The following is a 27064-nucleotide window of genomic DNA, read 5'->3' on the forward strand; positions in this document are numbered from 1 at the left end:
CTACAGAATAATACGAAATGCTCTGAGACCACGTTGCAAAGAAATACATGGGGTGATTTAACAGTTCATTCTCCTCTTTTGCTTTCCTCGCTGTATATTACAAGCAGCTAGTCTGATTGAATTACACCTACAGTGGGATGTGTTGACAGTCAGACTCTGGGGTCAAATAGAGTGTGAGAATTACGTAAACAACTGCTCAACACACAATTGAACCCTATCCAGAGCCCAATGCCACTTAAGCAGATGCACCCAAGATTCTCCAAACCAAGCATTATTAGGCCCAGAGAGAGAGAGACTATAATATGTAATTTTGTTCTCCATGCAGTATAGGTGTCCTGTAAACTCTCTGATGGTGCTCCCCACACCCTCCCCATCTTCCAGTTGGTTTGATAGTGCTGTGCATAGTTCTTTAGTTAAAGCTACCACCATGTTAATTGGGACCATTTATCTTATTTTGTCTCTGGACACCAGCATGTCTGCAATTTATCATCTGCTCTTCCCTCTCTTCTATGCAGAGGTACAACTTTCCAAACTTTTAGCATGTGATTAGCATACTGTTTCTATGCAACAGAAGCAGTACAATTCTTCATTACACATCCCATGTTGAATCTGGTCAATGTTATTATCTTTCATATTAGATGTTGGCTTATAATGTCTATAGACGTAAACATCATTTTGGCAGTCTATTCATTATAAAGACTTTTGGCTACTTTGAGTTATTAATGCGTGGAATGGTGACGGTGCAATGAATTATTATGTCCCTAAATAAAAAAACAACTAAATGGCAAAAAATAGGTTAATATCTACAATCGTATTGATATATATGCCCCACCCAATTGGTAGGCTAAAATTAGATTATCCAATACTGCATTTTTGGGAATAGGACCCACAGCCCCTTTGGTTCATAATTGACTGCCCAGAGAGCCCGATAAACCCCCTGCTGCTGGTCCTCCCTTCGACTGTGGATTCGTATGCCTTTGCGGTGTCTCCAGCAAGAGAGACCGAACAACCCACTCGGTTTAGCAACAGTATTCGTTTCACTCTAGCCTATATTTCATGTATTCTTTCTCCCCCTCTGCGCTGATGGCGAGCAAGCGCGCGAACACTGTACAACAAGGGTGCGCACGAGAAGACAAGCCATAGACAGCGCGTGAAGACACGATGTGTTGATGGGATTGAACTGCAAGCGGCACTATTTCTCTTGGATTGTTGTCTTTTAGTCTCCATTCGACGGATTTTTGGAAGCTAAAACTCATTCGTGCGCGTATGCGACACCGTATTCGTTCACCTTCGCTGTGTGGGTTGTGTGCTGCGTATTCAGATATGATGAGAGACTGAAGAACGTGCCTATTTCTAACGGACGGTGGCGGCATGAATAAATATACACGTTCATACAGCAGCAGCATCCGCCTACCTTACAGGATACAAGACCAGATGCTTAGGTTTCTTCGGTTTTACACATCACCAGCAACGGGGACCGCTATGAACGAACCTGCCAATAAAGACGCTCCACGCATGCTTTTACCATCCGGTGATGTTTTTGTTCAATGATGGGCACGCCTTGGAATAATGAAGATACGATCAACTTTACTTTGGCTTTGTGATGGGTGCATTTTAGGATCAATAGGCTACGTAAAGTAACGAAACGTCTGTCATTTTAGCGTAGATTCCGCATATTCCGTTATTTTACATCCATAGATTTGAGTGCGGATTACGGAAACACAAGTGGCAGTTATTATAAACCTGTCTTTTTCTTTTATGAATGTGAGATATTGAACAATAGAAAACTTAAAATGCCTATGCTATGACTGTCATAACCTATACCTGCTAATGTAAGCCACGCGTTATTGATTTCATAGCCAAACGTGATCGCAAAATTTGAAAGGTAAACTTTACCTATGCAGATCCAATCGATTGCACGATAAGGAGAGTTGTGGCGATCAGTTTGTCACGGGGGTGTGTTTTTTCAGCCCCTCATATCAACTTTTACACATGAAACAAGACACATAGGGAAACTAACCAGCAGAGAGAGTGTTAGAGTGGAGTGTTGTACAACCATTGTAGCCTATAGACTACTTGCTGAATAAGTTAAGGCAATCGTAAAGAAAAACAATTTCAATGGTTTTCCGAAAGTTGCCCGGTGTGTCAGCATCGGGCATGGGTCTTCGCCTATCCCAGAAATTCGTCTTTCTACTTTTTCTCTCGGGCTTGGTAACTCTGTGTTTCGGGGCCTTATTCTTCTTACCTGACTCTGTCCGTTTGAAACGTATTTTTCTCTCAAAGACGGAGAGCCAACCAGTAACGGTAGGGTCTGAGAATGATGTAAGGGAGCATCTTAAGAAGGGCGCAAAGGACCCAGAACATCTCCGGGGCATCACCTCGGCCAAAGGGGAGACCAGCACAAAACTCAAAGCCTTGAGCCGCAAGCCCTCTGTCACCAATGAGGCTAAAACGGATAAGAAAGTCGCTGGCGGGGAAGCGTTGGAGGACATGACGCTGTCGAGGTCTAAAACGGACTCGGCTTCTAAGGATGAGAAAGTGACCTCGTCTTCTAACCAGGGTGCCAACACGGATACTTCTTTCGATTACAACAAGTTTAAAAAATGTCTGCTAAAGCCGCCCTTGGGGATCGAACATGGCAAGCCGAGCGACCCTCAGACCCTTCAGCGTCGGGAGAAAGTCAAGGAGGTAAGATGAAAAGCAGTCACAGTGTAATACAGTTATCTACACAACAGATGGGGGATCCCTGTCCTAAGCTGTCAAATCATTGCAGACCAATTGTCACAATGCGAAATGCCACTGCAATGTAATACAAGTAATCAACATGTGCAGTAATTACGCATCAAGCTGCCTAAGGGGTTTTTAATGTGGCCCCTGGCCAGAAGGAGGGTTCACTTCCCAATAACATGGAAAAGATGTTCTGTACCTGCTCTCTGTGGTCTTTGATGAGGTTTTAGGCTAGACATCTTAGTCACACAGATTGTTAGTGACTATGCAAAATGGAATGCGTCATTGTTAGTGCATAACAATGGTTATAGAGGCATTGAGGGTAATGAATGTGATTTTAATGGCTATCTCACACACAAACAAACACACACACACACACACACACACACACACACACACACACACACACACACACACACACACACACACACACACACAGACAGCACTGTCTACACACCAACTGCTATTATGTTTGCCTAACCAACTTGCTCAGGACTACCTCCAGGGGTATGGCATCAGCCTGCTGTTCAGCTCAGTGAAGTTCAGTAATGCCTGAGAGTGAGAGCATATGTCTGTACTGTATCACACATCCTCACTGACTCAGGGCAGAGGAGACAGGGGAGAGAGCAGAGGAGACGGGGGAGAGAGCAGAGGAGACGGGGGAGAGAGCAGAGGAGACGGGGGAGAGAGCAGAGGAGACGGGGGAGAGAGCAGAGGAGACAGGGGAGAGAGCAGAGGAGACGGGGGAGAGAGCAGAGGAGACGGGGGGAGAGAGCAGAGGAGGCGGGGAGAGAGCAGAGGAGGCGGGGGAGAGAGCAGAGGAGGCGGGGGAGAGAGCAGAGGAGGCGGGGGAGAGAGCAGAGGAGGCGGGGGAGAGAGCAGAGGAGGCGGGGGAGAGAGCAGAGGAGACGGGGAGAGCAGAGGAGACGGGGAGGCGGGGGAGAGAGCAGAGGAGGCGGGGGAGAGAGCAGAGGAGGCGGGGGAGAGAGCAGAGGAGGCGGGGGATAGTGTTGGGACAAACAGGCAGTGTCCAGTATGCATGGATGGCTTTGGGACATTGCATGTGACAGGGATGTGGCATGCTGTCATTTCCACTTACTCTGTTGTCACCCTCTCAATGTCCTCACATGCCTCTCTTCTATCTGGTGGTCGTGTTGTTAAGTGATCACCAACAGTCCCACACCATCATCACTAACGTTTTGTCCTAGTATTGAATCAGCGGGAAAGTCCACTCTAGTCTAGTGTGTGTTTCCGTTGCACTAACCTTGAAACAAGCACTGAATGAATCACCCCCCCCAAAAAAAATGATGTTTTAGAAAAGCATAGAGGTTAACAACTATCTGGCTGCTTCTAGTGGTTGGCTATCTACAGTATAGCATAGTGCAGGGATCCCCAATTATATTCAGCCATGGGCCAATTTTTCCTTGAGCTGTTGGTCGCTGGGCCGGAACACAGTTATAAATCATTTGTACACTGCAAATTGACCACAAGAATCCCAAACAGATATAGTATCTGACAAAACCTTGATTCCGTTGGGATACGATCACATATGCCTCTCTATTTCTGCATGGGAATACTTGGGACCATATGTCCTAAATTAAAATCACTTTGAGCTTCTGGTGATTTTATGGTCTTTTATGTCTGACAGCGGGCCGCCTATTGGGGAACCCTGGAGTGGTATCTGTTCTTGCTGTTTCCAAGTGTTACATGAGATTCCACAGTTTCAGCCCATTTGGCAGAGTTCCAGAACCATCGTCTCTATTCCTGGTGCTTCACATTCCCAATGCCAATCCCATGGCTGTATCCCAAAATGGCACCCTATTCCCTACACAGTGCACTACTTTTGACCAGAAACCTAATGGGCCCCGGACAAAAGTAGTGTGCTGTGTAGGGAATAGGATGCCATTCCAGATGCAGACCATGCCTGTGGTTTGTCTGACTTCATAGTCATGGAGATTTAAGAATAAACACAAAAAACAACATGCCTCCAAACCCTTCTTATTCCTGTATGATGAAGAATGAGCTGTAGCAAATTATCCCCACGAGCTATATTGTGTTGCTGTCTGACTGTGCTGTGGCGGACATTGCAACAGCAGGGCTAGGGCTATAAACACTAGATATTCAAGGGGAAAATAACTTGCGAAGGCAGCGAGAGGATTGCCTTGCGATCTTATGATCAGCCCAAAGCAATGGCCCCAATGTTCCCGCTGAGCTCATATCGTACCAAATGTGAATGGGCTTCAGTTTCTCAACAAACTGCCGAGGTGATAAGTGGCACCCCCCTGTGTGTGCCAACTGCCAAGACAAGGTGGCACAGGATGGCACAGGAGACAATGGCAGGTAAATGTTCGAGGGCTCTTTCCTGGCCAAAACGGACATGATGCCTCTAAACAAAGCCAATTGTTCAGGTGTGTGTGTGCTTGCGTGCATGTTTCTGTTTGGACAGACATCCCAGCAAGTCTCCCCTCCTTTGCTAGTCCTCATCAGGTGGAAATGGCCTCCATTTGGAAATTCCTCCCTCTGTATTCTTCTAACTATCTGATATTCTGCCTCATTGGGTTCTTGTATGGTTTTGGTGCTGCCTCATTGGGTTCCTGCATGGTTTGCTGCTGCCTCATTGGCTCTTGAAGAGCTGATATCAGGGTGGGGGCCATTGGCAGATTACCCCAAGTCTGTTCTAGTCATTGCTGAATCAACGGGAAGTTGACCTCTCTTCTCTTTTTAAATTGTTAATATCTTTCTTACTTTACCTTCAGACAAGGTTATTAGTCGGTGTAGAAAAGTCCAGTGTAGTGATGGTGCAGGGGCTGGTAAAGGGGGCTGGTGCAGGGGGCTGGTGGAGGGGGCTGGTAGAGGGGGCTGGTGCAGGGGGCTGGTAGGGGCTGGTGCAGGGGGCTGGTGCAGGGGGCTGGTAAAGGGGGCTGGTGCAAGGGGCTGGTGGAGGGGGCTGGTAGAGGGGGCTGGTGCAGGGGGCTGGTAGAGGGGGCTGGTAGAGGGGGCTGGTGCAGGGGCTGGTACAGGGGCTGGTGCGGGGGGCTGGTAGAGGGGGCTGGTGCATGGGGCTGGTAGAGGGGGCTGGTGCAGGGGGCTGGTGCAGGGGCTGGTGCAGGGGCTGGTGCAGCGGTACATCAGAACAAACACAATCGCCAGAGCAAACAGAACACGTGACATGAATCGAGGAACACACGTCTTTTTCTCCCATTCGCGGGGCTCTCACACACACACACACACACACACACACACACACACACACACACACACACACACACACACACACACACACACACACACACACACACACACACACACACACACACACAGAAGCCTCTTTTATATGTCTTATCGTAATGTCTGCACAACACACACACCAAACATCAAGCAGCTCCTTTAAAAATGTCTCCCTCCCAAAGATTTGTTCCTTGCTCTCTATGTATTTTTCTAGAGCTGGATGTGTCGGCACAGGCAAATACAGGCAGGGGATGTGCGTATGCTGAACGTACGACTGCAATGTGAGGACACAGTGTATGTGTGTGTATATGTGTGTGTGTGGTTTGCCTCGGTAAGAGATATTTGTATGGGGACACTGTAACACAGTGAAGGGGTCAGCTTCACTGCTTGCTGTTCAGAGTACTGCAGCAATGGGACAGACACATTGCAGGCTTTCTGTGGCAGAGAGAGCCTCCCAATGTTGCGATAAGGCTACAGTTCCCCCAGGGCTCTCTCTCTGTGTGTGTGTCTGTGTGTGCGTGCGTATCTCTGCTTGCATGGGTTTTGACCATGTTGCTTGTCATTTGAATAAGATGTTGGGTAATTGCGTACTGAAGGGTTGCCACAACTGTCATAACAAACTGAAAATCCAAACACCAGTCCAGCATTTAAGCTTCATCTGCTTTGTCAGACTTTTCGGAGACGACAAATCAGTTCTCTTTTTCAGAACGAAAACTCTTGAGAGTACTTTTGAGGGCATTCCTGAAATATTCCCACAACAGTTCGTTCTCTACCAGAGAAACCAGTGGAACATCATGGTGAACCACAGGAGAATTGTACACCATAGAACATATTGTTTTGTTGTCACTCACTTCCAACACTTATCAGTCACCCACCCCCTCAATTCCCCCCAAAGAAACACCGGCAGCCAATTTCTGAAAGTATGTTCACTGTCTTTCATATGAAAACCCCCATGAGTTGTGAAAAGGAAATGGGCGACCGGCTGAATTAGAAGCTCCCGTTAAAAATAGACACTGTGTTCTGCTGCTGTCCTCTAACCAGCTGGGTGCGATGACCTCCCTCAACCTCCTGTTCCTGTCTCCAGCTAAGGGCCAGGTGCACGAGGGGACTTCACCCTGGGCTGGGAAATTACCGCTTACAGAGCGGGGCCATGCCCCTGTTGGAATACTTTACAAATCCATCCTTTGTTGTTACCTTCCTTGTTTCCTTCTTGGTTTCCTTTCTTCTTTCCTTGAGGTAAGCACAGGTCTATAATGGATTGGATAGGTATAGCCTAAGCAATGTTACCATCCTATATTGCTTTCACCAATCCAACCAATTAGATTTGTGATGACTTCAAGGAAGGTTGGAAGGAAGGATGCTTTTTTTTCTTCTCCCTCCCTGCGGGTCTCTGTGGGGGTTTGAGGAGCGGGAAACGTTTGTTTCGTCGCTGGCTCGGTGGAAGAAGTGCAAATGTCAGACGCTGGTGTTTTGTTATGTGAGCCCATTGTTTTCTCCGGCCAGCGCATGTGGAGGAGTTCGCAGCTGAGCCCTTTGGGTATTGCGCAAGTCGATAGCAGCTGAGTGTGATATTACAGACCAGGTCAATGCAATAACAACTCTGTTTGTGTAGGCCCATGCACAGACAAAGCGACCTTTCTGAGCCTGAAGCAGAGTACACTCATGGTGGTTTGATGAGGTGTAAGTCAGGTGATGCCCATCCCCACAGGAAAGGGCCCGGAGAAAACGAGCGAAGCGAGAGAACAGGAGGGGGGAAAGGAAGGATGGCATTGGAGAGGAGCTGTTAGCTTGCATCCTTCTTGCAATCAAGGCAGTTCCCCCCCCCCCCCCTCTGTACAGAGGGCACTAGCTCCAGGGAAAGTCTCTGTAGAGGCGTGCTTTTCAAGAGGTATCTGAGTCTGTTTCCCTCTTAAATCAGAAGGCCTAGATTATCTTGCCTTTTGTGTGTGTGTGTGTGTGTGTGTGTGTGTGTGTGTGTGTGATGGGAGCCAGGAGGGAAGCTTCCTCTCTGGAAGTAAAATATCATGTTACAGCACATCTTGTAAGCCTTAGTCTGGTAAAGCCGACCGTAGGGAACAGTGACTAGGGTCTGGTTTCAACGATGGACTCTGTTGGCATAGAGGAACTACGTCACTGCCTAGGTCACTGCTTTATCTGCTTGAATAAAACTTGAATAAAATACTACAAAGTAGCTAGAAAGATGGAGATCCCAGAGGTTCTATTTAATGAGTGCATTTCACAAGTGGCTAAGTTTGCATCAACTACCATTATTAAAACCACTGCAGAGGCTTTGACTGCAAAGTTTGATTTCGAATCGCGACGTTCTGGCATGTCTGTCTTGTGATTTGTTGGGAGAGTTGTTTGTTTGAAGAGGACCCAACTCTGAACAATTTTTTCCCCCGTATCGAAGTTGCCAAAAGAGTCTGCAATTGAAACCAGACCCTAGTCACAGGTTTCTGCCTGGCCTCTCTTCCAGGGAAGGCACTTTGAGGCTGTCATCGGTGCCTCACTGTTTAAGGGAGAGAGGAGCCCACTACTTCATCAACACCAGTGAAGGAGGACCTATTTATTTCGCAACTTATTTTCTCTCAATTCAGGGAGAGGTTTGTGAGCTTTGAGTGTGTGTGTGTTGTGGTGTGCGTGTGTGTGCTTATGTGTAAGAGAGAGTCATTTAGCTCGCATTGGAATTAAAAGGCCTGAGAGGGGCCTGAGAGTCCAAAAGTCACATGTAGTGGTAGAAAAAAGGGATTTGTTGACGTGGCTGACTTTCCACAGATGTGTTGCCAAATTACACAGAAACAGTTTGTTTGTTGTACTTTTCACATGCACCCCTACGTGTTTACCGTTGCCTGTGTGTTGTGTCACTTTCCAGTGAAAGCAACCTGGTCTTACAGTTCACCCAGAGTGTTGGCCTTGTCTTTGGGGCCACAGGAGCACAGAGGGGTACACGGATTTTGGATTATAAATGGCGTTGAAAATTATATTTTTGCTTTTTTTAGTCCTTTAGACTTCTATTTGAATTATTAGACTATTCCTTATTCCCATAGAATAACATTGTAATCGCTCTCTCTCTCCCTCTCTCATATCTGTCTCTCCCAGGCCTATGGCTCAGCTCTCCTCTCTCTTCAGGCAGAGACTCATCCATGTTGCACACTAAAGCAGAAAGGACTAAAGAGCACATCTCCCTCCCCTCTGTGTCATTAGCTGCACCCTGTTGCTGCTATCGCTGACATTATTACCATAGACGAGAGAGAGGGAGAGAGGGAGAGAGATGGGGAGGAAGTGAGACAAAGCAATGAGACAGAGAAAAAGGGAGAGAGAGAAAATTGACGTTTCCCTCTGTGTTGTCAAGGACAGGTTACTGTGTGAGAGGAAAGATGGAGACAGACTGAGTCATACAATACATTGGATTCTGCCTCTCCGTGTGCTCGTACAGTTCAGCTGTCATGCCACACTGCACATGCTTTCTGACCGGTCAGTTCTCACACAGGTGCCAACGTGTATGTATGTGTGTGTGTGAACAATACCCAGGCCCTGTTTGACATCTCTACTAGGTGCCAAAGGAGACTGCTTTCTTTTTGTCTTCATCTTCTCCTCCCATTCCCTGTAAATGCCAGAAAGAGAAACGAAGAGAGAGAGAATGAGTGTAAAGTTGTCCAGTTTTAACCTGCGGCCCCATCCCCAGCTTTTATTCCTGTCTGATTGGTCAGAAACAGGATGTGTGTAAATCTGGCACATCTCTGAACAGCGCAGGTCAAAGAGGAGACACTAGAGAGGGCCAGGGTCGCCGGTCCCCATAACTCTCTCTCACTTCCTGCTTGTCCTCTTACCATGACTCTCTCTTTGGGTCTTTAGCTCTGTGCTGCCCCAGATATATTTACAGGGACATACCTTGCCAGCCCTCTACAGTTTTATATTGAACCTTTATTTTAGAGGTCTGAGGTATGATATTTCAACACCGATACCGATTATTGGAGGACCAAAAAAAAGCCCATACCGATTAATCGGCCATTTTGACAATTACAACAATACTGAATGAACACTTATTTTAACTTAATATAATACATCAATAAAACCAATTTATCCTCAAATAAATAATTAAACATGTTCAATTTGGTTTAAATAATGCAAAAACAAAGTGTTGGAGAAGAAAGTAAAAGTGTGCCATGTAAGAAAGCTAACGTTTCAGTTCCTTGAACATGAGAACATATGACAGCTGGTGGTTCCTTTTAACATGTGTTTTCAATATTCCCAGTTAAGAAGTTTTAGGTTGTAGTTATTATAGGAATTATAGGAATATTTCTCTCTATACAATTTGTATTTCATATAACTTTGACTATTGGATGTTCTTATAGGCACTTTAGTATTGCCAGTGTAACAGTATAGCTTCCGTCCCTACCTGGGCTCGAACCAGGAACACATCGACCAACAGCCACCCTTGAAGCATCGTTACCCATCGCTCCACAAAAGCCACGGCCCTTGCAGAGCAAATGGAAGTATTTGGTCAATAACAAAAGTTTCTCAATACTTTGTTAAATACCCTTTGTTGGCAATGACAGAGTACGGAGATAAGTATTTGGTCAATAACAAAAGTTTATTTTCCACAATAATTTGCAAATAAATTCATTAAAAATCCTACAATGTGATTTTCTGGATTTTTTTTTTCTCATTTTGTCTGTCATAGTTGAAATGTACCTATGATGAAAATTACAGGCCTCATCTTTTTAAGTGGGAGAACTTGCACAATAGGTGGCTGACTAAATACTTTTTTGCCTCACTGTATATGCAATGCAGGACATGCTAGATAAACTAGTAATATCATCAACCATTTGTAGTTAACTAGTGATTATGTTAAGATTGATTGTTTTTTATAAGATAAGTTTAATGCTAGCTAGCAACTTACCTTGGCTTCTTGCTGCCCTCGTGTAACAGGTAGTCAGCCTGCCATGCAGGCTCCTCGTGGAGTGCAATGTAAGGCAGGTGGTTAGAGAGTTGAACTAGTAACCGGAAGGTTGCAAAAACGAATCCCCGAGCTGACAAGGTAAAAATCTGCCATTCTGCCCCTGAACAAGGCAGTTAACCCACCGTTCCTAGGCCGTCATTGAAAATCAGAATGTGTTCTTAACTGACTTGCCTAGTTAAATAAAGGTGTTAAAAAAAAAAAAATCTGCCACAATCGGTGTCCAAAAATGCAGATTACCGATTGTTATGAAAACTTGAAATCGGCCCTAATTAATCGGTCAACCTCTACTTTATTTAACAACAAATTCGTATTTACAATGACAGCTTACACCAGCCAAACCCGGACGACGCTGGGCCAATTTTGCACCGCCCTATGGGACTCCCAATCACGGCCAGATGTGATACAGCCTGGATTTGAACCAGGGACTGTAGTGGCGCCTCTTGCAGTGCCTTAGACCGCTGTGCCACTCGGGAGCCCAGGGGTGCAGCGACAGTTCTGCAACTACAATGGACAAGGCTAAACTTCTGTACTCTGATATTTTCAATGGGTCTGCCATCTGTACTGTACGTTGTTACCGTAGTAACTCACATTCAAAAAAGAATTCATCCATACAGCTCAAGCATCTTTCCCAAGGACACACACAGATGCTTTCACGTCAGAATGGAAGCTGTATTGCTATTGAATACGCCTATTCTCTGAGAAACCGGGTCTGTGAGGGAATCAGGTTATAGGGCCTCTATGGGGAAATACAGTATGCAGTGCCGTGGGGACAATACTAGCTTCTTAAAGCTACACTGTCTTCTGTCTCGATCTCCAATTCTACATTGTGTGACACAGTTCCATTAAGGAGGAACAAGGAAATGGATAACGCCAGTCCACCCAAGCGTTTCCGGAGCGATTTTCACCTCTGTCAACATTTGTTGGGAATTAGCCCTTTAACTTACTGGCCACTTAGAAGGCCGTTGTGGCCAGACAAGGTTATATTTGTTAATTATAATCACAATTAAGCTCTTAATCAAACAGAGGTAATGTTACTCTACTCATTAGGGACCGTGGCACAGATTCCCCTTTCTTCCATTGAGTTTGCATGATTGGCTCTGGAAAGGCAATTTCCAATTCTCTGCCTGCTGTGTCCGTCTAAAAAGAAAACAAACAAGAAATAAACACCCTCGATAAGTGACTAACAATTGTTTATGCTTGTGTGTGTGTGTGTGTGTTCGAGCCAGATTGCGGATCGTTAATTACACTCTTAAGTGTATGTGACAAGGGACTGAGCCTCGGTTCTCTAACTTCAATGGAAGGGAAGACTAACATTTTATTAGCTGGGGTTATTCACAGTGAGGTTTGCATCTTTCCAGGTTTGTGCTCCCGAGTGGCGCAGCGGTCTAAGGCACTCCGTCTCAGTGCTCGAGGCGTCACTACAGACACCCTGGTTCAAATCCAGGCTGTATTACAACTGGCCGTGATTGGAAGTCCCATGGCACAGCACACAATTGGCCCAGAGTCATCCGGGTTTGGCTGGTGTAGGCCGTCCTTGTAAATAAGAATTTGTTTTTAACTGACTTGCCTCGTTAAATAAAGGTTAACATTTATACTCCTACAACTACAACCCCCCTCGGCAATGGCTGTGTCCTCTGGCTTGTTTATCTTGACAGGAGAGCGAAAATAAGAAGGTTCTGCCGTGAACAAACAAGGTGAGAAATGCAGCAGTGAATCACTTCTAATGAAAATACAGTCTTTTCATGCCTTGGAGGCTCAGTGGAGTCAGCTGAGCAGAGCAGTGGGGGTGATGTCTGGGAGTAACGGAGAACGACTACAGGGGCGGAGTAGGGCTCTGTGTGTAGCTTGTATGTTCAGTGCTGGAGTCTGGTTAACGGTTTTCGGAAAGAACCCCAAACCACAAGGCCTCAAGTGTTCATGCAGTTTCGGCAGAAGAGGCAAAGTACGTGGTTGGAAGACAGCTTGTTGTGGAGTGATGAGGAGATTATGAAACTGATCAGAATTGCAGGGAAATTATTAAGCTATAGTGGCCCGTTTAGCAAAGGACCACTCTCGACAAAACAATTCCCCACACGTATCTGTCGTACCTCTCCAATCCGGGTTGCTCAATCCCCTTCCGTACTTCAGCATGACACATCACGATGCAAATGATTATGCAAGGTTTCATGGTGACTGTTGTGTCCTTGTGGTTTCATCACCTGTTGCCTGTTTCTGCTGCTGGGTTAAAGGAAGAAGCCTTGCTGAAAGGCCTTTGCATTGCAGTGTATGTCACTGACAAGACTGTACTAGAGAAATGTGACGTTTTAAATGAAATACGTTTTCTAATATGGGTGATTGTTAATAGGACAATTGATGTCTACAAACATCCAACATTTAGCAGTCGTTTAAAGGATAATTCATGCAGATTAATGTCGTAAACAATTTGTACTGTTTATAATTTTTCGCATCAATTCAGGAAATTTATCGCGGTATGGATTTTTGTCCAAATAGCCCAGCTCTAGTACATACTGTATGGGACTGTTGTTTGATCACATGTTCTAGGGTGAAACTCCTGGAGGTGAATGAACAGTCTTAAAGGGTATGTATGTACATATTGTGGTTGTGTGTGAAACAGTTACAGCTCATGCCCCTACCCCTTTTTCTCTTGAAAAACCGCATCCCAACTTTTGAGCTCTCATATTCAGAACAAGACGGCAGGGTAGCCTAGTGGTTAGAGCGTTGGTCTAGTAACCGGAAGGTTGCAAGTTCAAATCCCCGAGCTGACAAGGTACAAATCTGTCGTTCTGCCCCTGAACAGGCAGTTAACCCACTGTTCCTAGGCCGTCATTGAAAATAAAGAATTTGTTCTTAACTGACTTGCCTGGTAAAATAAAAAGACATTGAGTGTGCAAATGGTCTAGTTAGAGTTGCTTCTCTCCCCATCATGGAAAACTGCATCTATCTTCTGGAGCTCTTTTGGCCCGCTGTTTGAGTGGAACTCTGCAGACCTACAGCAAAGCTCTCCCTGAAGATCTGACTCCAGACCAGACTGCAGGATGGCTCATCCATAGAAATAGAATGACTAGAATAGGAATCCCCGTTTGAGTTAAACGTATGTTGTGGGTGAACAGGCAGACATATTGAGTGTACCAATATGCAGGAAGTACCGTAGGTAGTCGTCATAACTGGTTCTGTACTGACTCGGGCCCCGGCCCACACAGCTGATTCACTGCTAGTCTAATGATGACGGTGCAGATTTAACTTTCAATGATCTATAACGGACTTCACAGTCAAAAGCTTTTCTCCATCTGTAACTACAACCCGGATCCACGTTCACCACCTGTCATTTGTACTGCCAATTGACTGAGCATTGATACGGTGTCAAGTCAGTATGGATCTCGGCCTGCATACTATTATGGCTAACATTGTTTTCCAAATAGTTGGTCGTGGTTCGATGGTTTGCCAGATTTGTCTTGCGTCACGTCTAAAGACTGGGTTGTGGCAGTAGACATAGCTTGGTTTATTTTGTTAGAGCTCAGGAACATCTGAAAGGCTTCAAGTGGGTCACGGTGCCAAAAAGTTTCGCAAACTGCTGGTCTGAGATTTTAGGCTTGATGCCAAGCCATAGTTTACAACCCTGCAGAGCCTCTGCCGGCTCAGAGAATATGCTATGTAGGAAAACCAGTCGCCTGTGGACTGTCTTACATTCAAGTCTTATATGGTCCTTGTGCCCATCTAGCTTTGGCAGATGGAACAATTTGAAGTGTAGGCTACAGGCAAGTGAGAAGCACAATTGTACTGTAATACTATAGAGTCTGCTTGTTTTTGGAAGAAAATAAAGAGAAAAAGAGAGGGGGGGGTGGAGTGATACTGTGGCAGGAACTTTGACCTTGTTTTCCCCCCCAGTTAAACGAGATGGATGGTCACAATTAATTCGGTGGTGACCATTAGCCAACGAGCCGAGCACAGCACAATCAAGCTTAAAGTGCCAGGGAGGGAGGGAGTAGAGAGAGAGAGAAAGAGGTGAGAGAGAATGATAAAGAGAGGGAGAGAGAGTAGAGAGCTGGCACTTGAGAGAGGGGGAAAGAGGAAGAGAAGAACAGGGAGTGAGTAAAGAGAGAGACGAGGGAGAGAAAGAGGGAGAGAATTTTCACTTGCACACTCTCCCTCTCTCTCCGGATTGAGTCAGGGAGTCTTGGAGGCTGGGAATATACCAGAAGGCATTGGCTTCAATCACAGTGATTCTGTCTGTCTCAGTTGGGGTCAGAAGTGGCCCGGTCTGGAGCCGATAAAGGCTGTTTCCCCTGGGGGAGTCTGAGGAATGCTTCCTTCACAGGGGGTCGGCTGAGGCTCTGCTGGCTGTTGAAGCAATGAGATTGCAGGTACTAGATCCAAAGCATTGCTATTTTCTCCAATGTCACGCCAGGTCGCTTAGTGGTGATTCTGACATCCACACTGCCCTCGACCTTTCTGACTGTAAATGGTTGAGGTAGATTGCAGTGTGTGTGTGTGTGTGTGTGTGTGTGTGTGTGTGTGTGTGTGTGTGTGTGTGTGTGTGTGTGTGTGTGTGTGTGTGTGTGTGTGTGTGTGTGTGTGTGTGTGTGTGTGTGTGTATAGGAAAGTCTGGCATGACTGAGCTAGACTTATGGACAATATTGAAACAGCTGCTTTCCAGATACATAAATAGCATTGCACGTGTGTGCAGTACATCTTCATAGTCTTAATACTCTCTGATACAGTTGAAATGGCATGCTGCTCTCACATAAGACACAAGCTGTAATTTATGTCATTCCTATTCCATTAGACCCCAGAATCTCACTGTCAGACTCTCCCTCTTGCAGATGTAATTAAATCAGACGAAGAGATCTTTTCAAAGGAACGGAAGACAGCGAAAAGGACAAAGGAGAATGATGCTAAAATAATCCGTGTTCGATTAGAATCAGAGTTCGATGAGGAAATGGATATTCTGGTCACTCTGAACATATGAAGGTGTTAGAAAGGAACAGTATCGTGACAAGTGGAGATTGATTGTGTGTGGCAGGAACGTTCTTTGTGTCAGTAGAATGGGAACTACAGCGTGTATTTCTTCTAAACCTATGGCCTCAACCTAAACCTAAACCCCAACTAACGCACCCTTCCAACATACTGTCAGCCCTAAGTTTCTCGCTCCGAAGAGACTGTGTGTGTGTGTGTGTGTGTGTGTGTGTGTGTGTGTGTGAGGCCAGCTCCCAATGGGTACACACAGAGCTGCCCGCTGCCTATAACTTTCCCTCCACTTTTTTCATTTGCTATTGGTGTTTCTGTTTCTGTGCTCTACTCTGTGTTCCCAACGGGGTCTCAGGGCAGTTCATAGGATGCTGTAGGTAAATCTGTGGCACTCCATTTAGTATGATATGCTATGTTACGTTAGGTTACATTCTGAAATGGGATAGTGGTCGAACATTAGAATAAATATTAGGCTGACATAACTTATCATGCTTCTTGGAGAAATTATAGTATTGCACGTCTTTATCTGAGACCAGGTTGCTTGTTGCACCGTACGAATAAATAAGAATTATGGGGAGAACTTACGTTGGCAGTTAGGGGAACTAACAACAAAAGTTAGGAGAACTAAAACGATGAGGTTCGTTGAATTTACTTAGCAGGTTAGGTGAATTGGGTTAAGTTTAGAACAAGGTTTAGCTAAAATGCTACAGTTGTTCCCGACGGGACTCGAACATACAACCTTTGGATTGCTAGACTGTCTTGGATTACACCCACCAATCCTCTCTGACCAACCTCTGTACTATAGTTCCTGTCTCAAGGAACTATACCATAATTAGGTATCATACGTCTTGGAGGTGCTCAGAAATACGTCAAGTATATTGCGTATGGCTCTGAGGCCAGGGTGGTGTTCTAAACTAAACTGAGAGTATTATTTAAAAGTTCCAAAGACACACCAGAGACTGAGCCAGACCAGAGTAAGATCAATGGTAATTTTAATGAGGTTTATCTCCCTCTTTCTCTTCTTCCCTCCTCTCTCAGTGTGTGGGCTCCTGTTTGTGCTTGAGTCTCTGTGTGGGAGCATTTGTCTATTAGCATCTGAAATATTTGAGTAAAAAAAGTATGGATTGGTACAGAAAGTTGGCGATGGGGGGGATTTGTTGTGGAAGGGTGATACTGAGAGAAAATATGAGTCCATTTCATTTGAAAGCTTTCTATTTTCTTCGCTGTCGAGATTAGTACTATTTATTGTCCCGGCTAGCGGCGTATTGCATGGCTAGGTTTCAATAATTATGGTTAACAGTGTTATCATGTCACATTCTTGGCCGCAGCCGTGCATTTACTGTAATGCATTGTCTCGTTGCGCTGGTCCATTTCCAAAAAGAGTTCCGTCTTAAAAAGGGAGCCTGGGATGGGGAAACATGTTTGCGCAACGCTTTGGTATTTACAGAGGCCTGGGAGGGGGGTTGTGTGTGGTGCTGCATTATTTTGCAACTCTGTCTCTCTAATAACCTGAGCACCGTTGGGTTTCCGAGTAAACGTCTAAACCTGAAATAGCACGGCCATCACACACTGCAGGGGTTATTTTTTGGAGGGAAAAGTGCAAACACTAACGGACCATAAAACCCTCAACCAAGACAAACAAATTGCCATCGTTAAGCCTTGGGTGCCACGAAGATGACAAGATTATCAGTGTAGTTGTTGCCATGGTGAAGGATGGCTCTGTCATGTCTGTGTGAAATGGTGTCTTTTAAGGAGTGTCATTATCCCCTAGGTTATCTCATCAGCTTGCTCAATCCCATCAGCCTCTCTGCTTCTACCTGACAGAGTGTGCACCGTTTGTAATTGGCCAATTTTACAGAGCTGTCCAACTAAGTGACCCTCTTCTCAGAAACTTCTGTAGGGGAATAACTTGCAGCAACTTTGAAAAACATCATCCAATAATGTTTTGGTAGCTTGTACTTGGCTATAGCATCTATTTCCATAGAATAAGAGGATGTACAGTGGGGCAAAAAAGTATTTAGTCAGCCACCAATTGTGCAAGTTCTTCCACTTAAAAAGATGAGAGAGGCCTGTCATTTTCATCATAGGTACACTTCAACTATGACAGACAAAATGAGGGGAAAAAATCCAGAAAATCACATTGTAGGATTTTTAATGAATTTATTTGCAAATTATGGTGGAAAATAAGTATTTGGTCACCTACAAACAAGCATGATTTCTGGCTCTCACAGACCTGTAACTTCTTCTTTAAGAGGTTCCTCTGTCCTCCACTTGTTACCTGTATTAATGGCACCTGTTTGAACTTGTTATCAGTATAAAAGACACCTGTCCACAACCTCAAACAGTCACACTCCAAACTCCACTATGGCCAAGACCGAAGAGCTGTCAAAGGACACCAGAAACAAAATTGTAGACCTGCACCAGTCTGGGAAGACTGAATCGGCAATAGGTAAGCAGCTTGGTTTGAAGAAATCAACTGTGGGAGCAAGTATTAGGAAATGGAAGACATAGAAGACCACTGATAATCTCCCTCGATCTGGGGCTCCACGCAAGATCTCACCCCGTGGGGTCAAAATGATCACAAGAACGGTGAGCAAAAATCCCAGAACCACACGGGGGGACCTAGTGAATGACCTGCAGAGAGTTGGGACCAAAGTAACAAAGCCTACCATCAGTAACACACTACGTCGCCAGGGACTCAAATCCTGCAGTGCCAGACGTGTCCCCCTGCTTAAGTCAGTACATGTCCAGGCCCGTCTGAAGTTTGCTAGAGAGCATTTGGATGATCCAGAAGAGGATTGGGAGAATGTCATATGGTCAGATGAAACCAAAATATAACTTTTCGGTAAAAACGCAACTCGTCGTGTTTGGAGGACAAAGAATGCTGAGTTGCATCCAAAGAACACCATACCTACTGTGAAGCATGGGGGTGGAAACATCATGCTTTGGGGCTGTTTTTCTGCAAAGGGACCAGGATGACTGATCCGTGTAAAGGAAAGAATGAATGGGGCCATGTATCGTGAGATTTTGAGTGAAAACCTCCTTCCATCAGCATTGGCATTGAAGATGAAACGTGGCTGGGTCTTTCAGCATGACAATGATCCCAAACACACTGCCCGGGCAATGAAGGAGTGGCTTCGTAAGAAGCATTTCAAGGTCCTGGAGTGGCCTAGCCAGTCTCCAGATCTCAACCCCATAGAAAATCTTTGGATGGAGTTGAAAGTCCGTGTTGCCCAGCTACAGCCCCAAAATATCACTGCTCTAGAGGAGATCTGCATGGAGGAATGGGCCAAAATACCAGCAACAGTGTGTGAAAACCTTGTGAAGACTTACAGAAAACGTTTGACCTCTGTCATTGCCAACAAAGGGTATATAACAAAGTATTGAGAAACTTTTGTTATTGACCAAATACTTATTTTCCACCATAATTTGCAAATAAATTCATTAAAAATCCTACAATGTGATTTTCTGGATATTTTTTCTCATTTTGTCTGTCATAGTTGAAGTGTACCTATGATGAAAATTACAGGCCTCTCTCATCTTTTTAAGTGGGAGAACTTGCACAATTGGTGGCTGACTAAATACTTTTTTGCCCCACTGTATACGGAGAATGCCCACTTCAGACGGTGCTTGCATGTGTGTGTGTGTCCGTCCGTGCGTGCGTGCGTGCGTCAAATGTCTACACAGTATGTTCACCCAGAATGTACAGTACTGTGTGTACAGTCAGACGGGGTCTCATTCTCTCTGGAGGTTAAGAGATTCATCTTCCCTTCCCTGTGCCAGCGGCTCCTCTGACTTCATTCGCTCTGTGAACTCATGAATAATACATAGTGAGTGTGAGTAAAGCGGAGAGAGGTCTGGCTTTAGGCCATGTCTTCCTCACTTCCTCCATCCCTCCATCCTTGTGCATCTCTCCCATCCTTGTACATCTCTCCCTTTGTCCCTTTACTGCTAAATAGTCATTTCCCCTCCCTCCTAGACTCCCTCCCTCTGCTGGGAAGTGGTGGAAAAAGTACCCAACTATCATACTTGAGTAAAAGTAAATATACCTTAATTAATAGAAAATGACTCTAGTAAAAGTCACCCGGTAAAATAATACTTGAGTATTTTGGTTTAAAACCTAAGCATTAAAAGTGCAAATACTTTCAAATTCCTTATATTAAGCAAACCAGATGGCACCATTTTTAATATACCTTTTTATTTACGGAAAGCCACGGGCACACTCCGTCATTTCAGACATCATTTACAAACGCAGGTGTGTTTAGTGAGTCCGCCAGATCAGAGGCAGTAGGGAGGAACAGGGATGTTCTCTTGATAAGTGCGTGAATTGGACTGTTTTCCTGTCCTGCTAAGCATTCCAAATGTAACGAGTACTTTTGGGTGTCCGGGAAGACGTATGGAGTAAAAAGTACAACATTCTCATGTAGTGAAGTAAAAGTAGTCAAAAATATAAATAGTAAAATAAAGTATGGATACCCCAAAAAACGACTTAAGTCGTACTTTAAAGTATTTTTACATAAGTACTTCACACCAGTGCCGCTGGGACAGCTTGCTGTTCAGACTACCTGAGTGTAGTGGATGTACCAGCTTCCCCAGAGCACTGACGGGACACTACTTTGCCTTTGAAGGAATGAGAGAGGGACGAGATTCTCTCTTCTTGCATTTCTGCCTTCTCACAGCACTTCCCGATGAAACGCACGCACGCACACACCTAGAGGGACTCAATATAATCGTTGTGATAATCAATGTAGTGCACTCTCTCTTATAACTTCGTCTTTCTACCAAGTCCTGATGATGATGATGATGATGATGACACGGGCGATGATTATTCTCATGGCATAATGATGGCGGTAGCAGGCTGATGTTTCCCATGTAGAGGAGATGACGGGATAGCCTAGCTTAGTGTACGCCTCAGGGCCTAACCTCTTTGTATTTAGCATCGACTGTTTGTTTCACTCACTTTTTGTCTCTGGAAGGTCTTGTAAAGTTCAATGCGTGCATGTTCAGTGCATTTGAGGCCCTGATATTTTTTTAAGGGACTTTGCGCTTGAGGGATGTGCCCTGTCCTGACACAATAGTAGTCTGTGGCCTTGATAAATGGTTATTGAAACAGTAACGGTTGTTCCCTACGGAGATGGTTTGAATTGGAGAGAACGCCTTCATCAGTAGAGAGGCAGGATGGTCCAGTCGGAGGACCGGCTGTCGTAGAGCCCTGTTACTTTGGAAGGGGTCGAGCACGTCCTGTAAGGGTCGCGCGCACCAGCGCCCAGCTGCCAATGGCACGGTGGTAACTCCGAAGGGTTCGGACAAGAGTACATCGGACGCATATTTCTCTTGGCTATGCCAACGTGTGCTGTCTCTAAGTTCCAGCTGATACCATTACGTCTATGAACATGGCTGTGTTACGATGAAACCGTTCCCCCGTTTCCCACCGTTAATGAGTTCCCGGTGTCCCTAGAGTGTCTTAAACCCTCGCTGTGTCAGTCTGTCCCCTGACTTTCAACCCCCTCTCTCCCTCTCCCCTTCTCTCTCACACTTCCCTCCCTCACACCCTTCCCCTGACTCCCCCTCCGGGTTAGAGGATGCAGCAGAATCAGCCCTTTTTAGTCCACTTAACATTTGAACACGGTCCTTAATGCGCCATCCCCTCAGGGTACCTGCAGTCTACTGACTGCGTTAGCATAAACGGGGGGGGTGGGGGGGGGTCTTCTACAGTAAACGCTCTAAACAGCCAGAACAGGCAGCCTTTTGAATCGTCCTTAATGTGGTGAGGGGTGCTCAACTCTCAAGTGGTTACAGGGTGATTTATTGTGCACCACACTCAGTTTATATACATATACTGCCTGGTGCATACATATAAAAGTACTCATAGGCAAGCAAGCACACACATGCACATTTTATATAGGCCTACTACACACACACACACACACACACACACACACACACACACACACACACACACACACACACACACACACACACACACACACACACACACACAAACACACACTCTACCCCCACTCCAAACACCTCATCCCAAAGCTTTTGGAATACATTAAGCAGTGCATGGCTCCTGATTAAGGGGAAGCGGTTTTCCCAGTCTTTCTCTCCCTTCGCCTCACCTCCAGGCACTGCTGTGGAATATGTGTAATTAGTAGTGTGGCGAGAGCGGATTTACATCCCGCTGTGTCCTCTCTCAGATCTCATCTCCTACTGTAATTTTCAATAGGTGTCGCTAGCTAATTTCCATAAGCTATAGAGACATCAATGAGCTTGGCTAGGCTATGAAGACTCAAACTAGCCCTGTGTGACAGATAAGAGTCTTAGCTACTCTTCAGCAAATTGCTGAAAGGAGGGTTTTTCAAAAGACCTAAAAAGAGCCAAACCTTGTTTTTCAGGGTTGTCTGTTTTGATGAGGTGTCACTCTCTATTTCCTGTGCTTCAAACAGGAAACAGGAAGCTGGCTCAGCTGTGTTTCTATAGAGCAGAGAGGTTATCATTATCAGGACTCAGCCCTGTGGCCTGTGGTTTCTAACTGTCATCCATCTGCAGGCCCCGGCTCAGGCGCATCAGGGTGAAAGTTCATATGGCGCCCAGCCACGCAAACATATAAGCGGAGCCACAGGAACCAGAGCCACAACATCCTGGCAATCTGTGGCCTGACCCGACTGCCTTGTTATTGACGCCTCCTGGGGAGGGCTCCCCTTTGGCCCCTCTTGGCCCTTGGAAAATGTGCTCTCAGCTCCTCTCTTGATCCCACCCCTTCGACCGAGGCAACCAGGCTCTTTTATTGGGATGCCTCTGGAAGCTAGGAAGGAAAACAATAGAGATGTATGACTCGTGGCCCTGCTCAGCTCGCATTCTTGTTTCCTTTGCCAGGGGAGAGGTGTAAGTCACTGCTCTTTCCCTGCACAATCCTCCAGTATGAAGCCCCTTTCCCTTCTCCTCCTCGTCTCCTTTCTTCCAACCTCCTCTATGATGCTGTTGTTACAATCAACACTCTTGCTCTGTACTCTCGGAGAGCTGCGAAACACACAAAACTCCAGGTCCATTATCCCCGACATTCCAATGAGCACCTTTGCTCACTAGCTGCCGCGAGTTGAAAGGCATGAAATGTACACCGTTCTGACTTCCCCCGAAACATTTAGAGCTAAAAGGGGAACGTTTGGGGGTTTATTGAAAGGGTGCATTTCAGAGCAGCCAACCTTTTTTCCTTCCCTCTTACAGCAGGGCTGTCAGAGTGTAGACAAGAGTCTTGGTATTCTGAATGCCAGAAGTGAAGCATTTTTAAGTGAAGCGCATGGGGCGGGAGGAAAGAGGGGGGCAAACAAATGCATCCAGCGGGAGGTGTGTGTCTGTCTGATGCCGCCCCCTTTCAGAAGTGGTAGGAGTCATACTCTGGGGCTGAGCATGCTGGGAGGCTGACAGGCCTTATTCTCTCTGCCTCGCTCTGCCTCTTGTGTCTGAGACACAGTCTCCCCCCGGGGGCCCCTTTCAGATAAATACAGCACACACTGTGTATGTGTGTGTGTTCATGTGTGTGCGTGTGTGTGTGTGTTCATGTGTGTGTGTGTGTGTGTGTGTGTGTGTGTGTATATTTGTTTTAGTCTTTGTCCAATAGAGGAATTTGTACTCTCCTTACCTTCTTTGTCCTGTAGCCTTAATTACCCCCAAAATGTACACCACTTCAGCTGAATATTGCAGGGAAAAAGCTGTTTCCTGAACGTCCCCACCAAATGATAAAGCAGGTCTGTCTGACGTCTAACCTTTCCATCCCCAGTGTTTTTAAACTCTTCATCACTCTAGCACACCTCCCATCTGTTTTTCCCCACATTTACTTTCCTTTATATTGGACCTCGGGAGTGTTTCTAATGTGTAGCTCTAGCAAGACCTGAGGAGGAACAAACAACAAGCAAGAAAAGCGCCCTGGGATCAATAAGGCAATTTAGGTTCGGGTCAGCTGCTGACACTCCGGTTATTTACTTGGAGGTGGGGGGTGGGGGGTAGACATATTACCCTGCTTCCCTCAGTACCTTTTAAACATGACGGTATCCAACCACAGGCAGACATGCCCCCAGCCCAGTCCCCTGCCTCGGACCTGCACTGGGCCGCCAAATAGCATTTTCTTTGCCTGCAGGCTGGAGGGAATGTTTGTGTGTTGCGTGCGGTGGGGAATGTTAGTATTTGGTGTTGTTGTAACATGTAGGTCTACTTATGTGTGCAAGGTCGTGGATGTGCCGAAGCAACAAAACAGAAATAGCCTACAATAGAGGAACATCTTGAGATTTTGGGTTACCTATTGGTAGCATTTTACACCTTATTCTCCTACTACATCGCTGTAAACATTAGACCCTCTGAGTGTCATTCTAGCTGACTGTGCCACCAATGCTGTGGCAGAAGTAAAACCCTCAGAAAGATAATGTTACTCATGTCATGATTCCCCGGAGGCAGGCATGGGAGCAGATATGGCCTGCAGGCAGGCGGCGGGGGGGGGGTCACGCACGGCAAGGATTCACCCAGGGAAGCGGGACGTGGGTGGGACAGCTGTCCCGGGGCTGAGCTAATCCCTCTGATCCCTGCGTTGAGCTCAGCTTCCCACTGGAACTAAGGAGGGATGCTAACAGGGCTAGCCTAGCTTTAGAGAGCAGGACTCAAGACTAGCCTATAGGCTGAGGGAAGGGGATAGCTACAGTAGGGAAGCCTATAGCTTTGCTCGTTTGAGAATGAGGCTCTGAAAAAGAGTTAACAGGGCTAGCCTAGCTTTGGAGAACATAGCTATATGTGTAAGCCTGAGGGAAGGAGATACATTCAGCTAGACTAAATGAAATAATGCGCCGAGTACAACAGGTGTTAGACTTTACCGTGAAATGCTTACTTACGAACCCTTAACCAACAATGCAGAGTTAAAAAGTAAGAAAAATGTACAACATTTAAAAAATTGAACTGGTAACACAATAAAATAACAACAGCGAGGCTATAAAACAGCGACAGGTACCGAGTCAATGTGCAGGGGTACGAGGTAGTTTACGTACAGTAATTGAGGTAATAATATGTAACTATGTACATGCAGGTAGGGGTAAAAGTGACGAGGCAATTAAGATGGATAATTAACAGAGTAGCAGTAGCGTATGTGAAGACTGTGAAAGTGTGTCTATGTGTGAGTGTGTGTGTGGTGTCAATGAGCATGTGTGTGTGAGCGTAAGTAGTATGTGTGTGTTGGAGTGTCAGTGTAGTATATGTGAGTGTGTAGAATCCAGTGAGTGTGCATGGAGCCAGTGCAAGAGATTCAGTGTAAAAACACATTTAAAAAAGCGTGTCAATGCAGATATTCCAGGAGCCATTTGATTAACTGTTTAGCAGTCTTATGGCTTGGGGAGTAGAAGCTGTTCTCTTGCCGTGAGGTAACAGAGAGAACAGTCCATGTCTTGGGTGGCTGGAGTCTTTGAGAGTTTTTAGGTCTTTACTTTGACACCACCTGCTATAGAGGTCTTGGATGGCAGGGAGCTCGGCCCCAGTGATGTACTGGACCATATGCACTAGAGGTCGACCGACTATGATTTTTCAACGCCGATATCAAAAAAATCAAGGGAACACTTAAACAACACAATGTAACTCCAAGTCAATCACACTTCTGTGAAATCAAACTGTCCACTTACGATGCTACACTGATTGACAATACATGTCACATGCTGTTGTGCAAATGGAATAGACAACAGGTGGAAATTATAGGCAATTAGCAAGACACCCCCAGTAAAGGAGTGGTTCTGCAGGTGGTGACCACAGACCACTTCTCAGTTCCTATGCTTCCTGGCTGATGTTTTGGTCACTTTTGAATGCTGGCGGTGCTTTCACTCTAGTGGTAGCATGAGACGGAGTCTACAACCCACACAAGTGGCTCAGGTAGTGCAGCTCATCCAGGATGGCACATCAATGCGAGCTGTGGCAAGAAGGTTTGCTGTGTCTGTCAGCGTAGTGTCCAGAGCATGGAGGCGCTACCAGGAGACAGGCCAGTACGTCAGGAGACGTGGAGGAGGCCGTAGGAGGGCAACAACCCAGCAGCAGGACCGTTACCTCCGCCTTTGTGCAAGGAGGAGCAGGAGGAACACTGCCAGAGCCCTGCAAAATGACCTCCAGCAGGCCACAAATGTGCATGTGTCTGGTCAAACGGTCAGAAACAGACTCCATGAGGGTGGTATGAGGGCCCGACATCCACAGGTGGGGGTTGTGCTTACAGCCCAACACCGTGCAGGACGTTTGGCATTTGCCAGAGAACACCAAGATTGGCAAATTCGCCACTGGTGCCCTGTGCTCTTCACAGATGAAAGCATGTTCACACTGAGCACATGTGACAGATGTGACAGAGTCTGGAGACGCCATGGAGACCGTTCTGCTGCCTGCAACATCCTCCAGCATGAACCGTTTGGCGGTGGGTCAGTCATGGTGTGGGGTGGCATTTCTTTGGGGGCCGCACAGCCCTCCATGTGCTCGCCAGAGGTAGCCTGACTGCCATTAGGTACCGAGATGAGATCCTCAGACCCCTTGTGAGACCATATGTTGGTGCGGTTGGCCCTGGGTTCCTCCTAATGCAAGACAATGCTAGACCTCATGTGGCTGGAGTGTGTCAGCAGTTCCTGCAAGAGGAAGGCATTGATGCTATGGACTGGCCCGCCCGTTCCCCAGACCTGAATCCAATTGAGCACATCTGGGACATCATGTCTCGCTCCATCCACCAACGCCACGTTGCACCACAGACTGTCCAGGAGTTGGCAGATGCTTTAGTCCAGGCCTGGGAGGAGATCCCTCAGGAGACCATTCGCCACCTCATCAGGAGCATGCCCAGGCGTTGTAGGGAGGTCATACAGGCACGTGGAGGCCACACACACTACTGACCCTCATTTTGACTTGTTTTAAGGACAGTACATCAAAGTTGGATCAGCCTGTAGTGTGGTTTTCCACTTTAATTTTGAGTGTGACTCCAAATCCAGACCTCCATGGGTTGATACATTTGATTTCCATTGATAATTTATGTGTGATTTTGTTGTCAGCACATTCAACTATGTAAACAAAAAAGCATTTAATAAGAATATTTCATTCATTCAGATCTAGGATGTGTTATTTTAGTGTTCCCTTTATTTTTTGAGCAGTGTATTTGTAATAATGACAATTACATCAATCCTGAAT

The 27064-nt window shown here is 46.0% G+C and overlaps 1 protein-coding gene across 2 annotated transcripts in view; it reads left to right on the forward strand.

Annotated features, from left to right (window-relative positions):
- The first annotated feature begins 984 nt into the window (after positions 1 to 984).
- The window catches only part of LOC112231477 (mannosyl-oligosaccharide 1,2-alpha-mannosidase IA), a 203395-nt gene continuing 177315 nt past the window's right edge, over positions 985 to 27064 (forward strand). The window contains exon 1 of one of the 2 annotated variants that reach the window (XM_024398233.2): positions 985 to 2688. In XM_024398233.2, coding sequence (XP_024254001.1) covers positions 2119 to 2688 — 570 coding nt within the window. In that variant the 5' untranslated portion in view covers positions 985 to 2118. The remainder of the gene's footprint in view (positions 2689 to 27064) is intronic. The other variant, XM_024398237.2, reaches the window with a different exon arrangement.

The sequence above is a fragment of the Oncorhynchus tshawytscha genome, linkage group LG03 (assembly GCF_018296145.1).
Source record: "Oncorhynchus tshawytscha isolate Ot180627B linkage group LG03, Otsh_v2.0, whole genome shotgun sequence".
Taxonomy (NCBI): domain Eukaryota; kingdom Metazoa; phylum Chordata; class Actinopteri; order Salmoniformes; family Salmonidae; genus Oncorhynchus; species Oncorhynchus tshawytscha.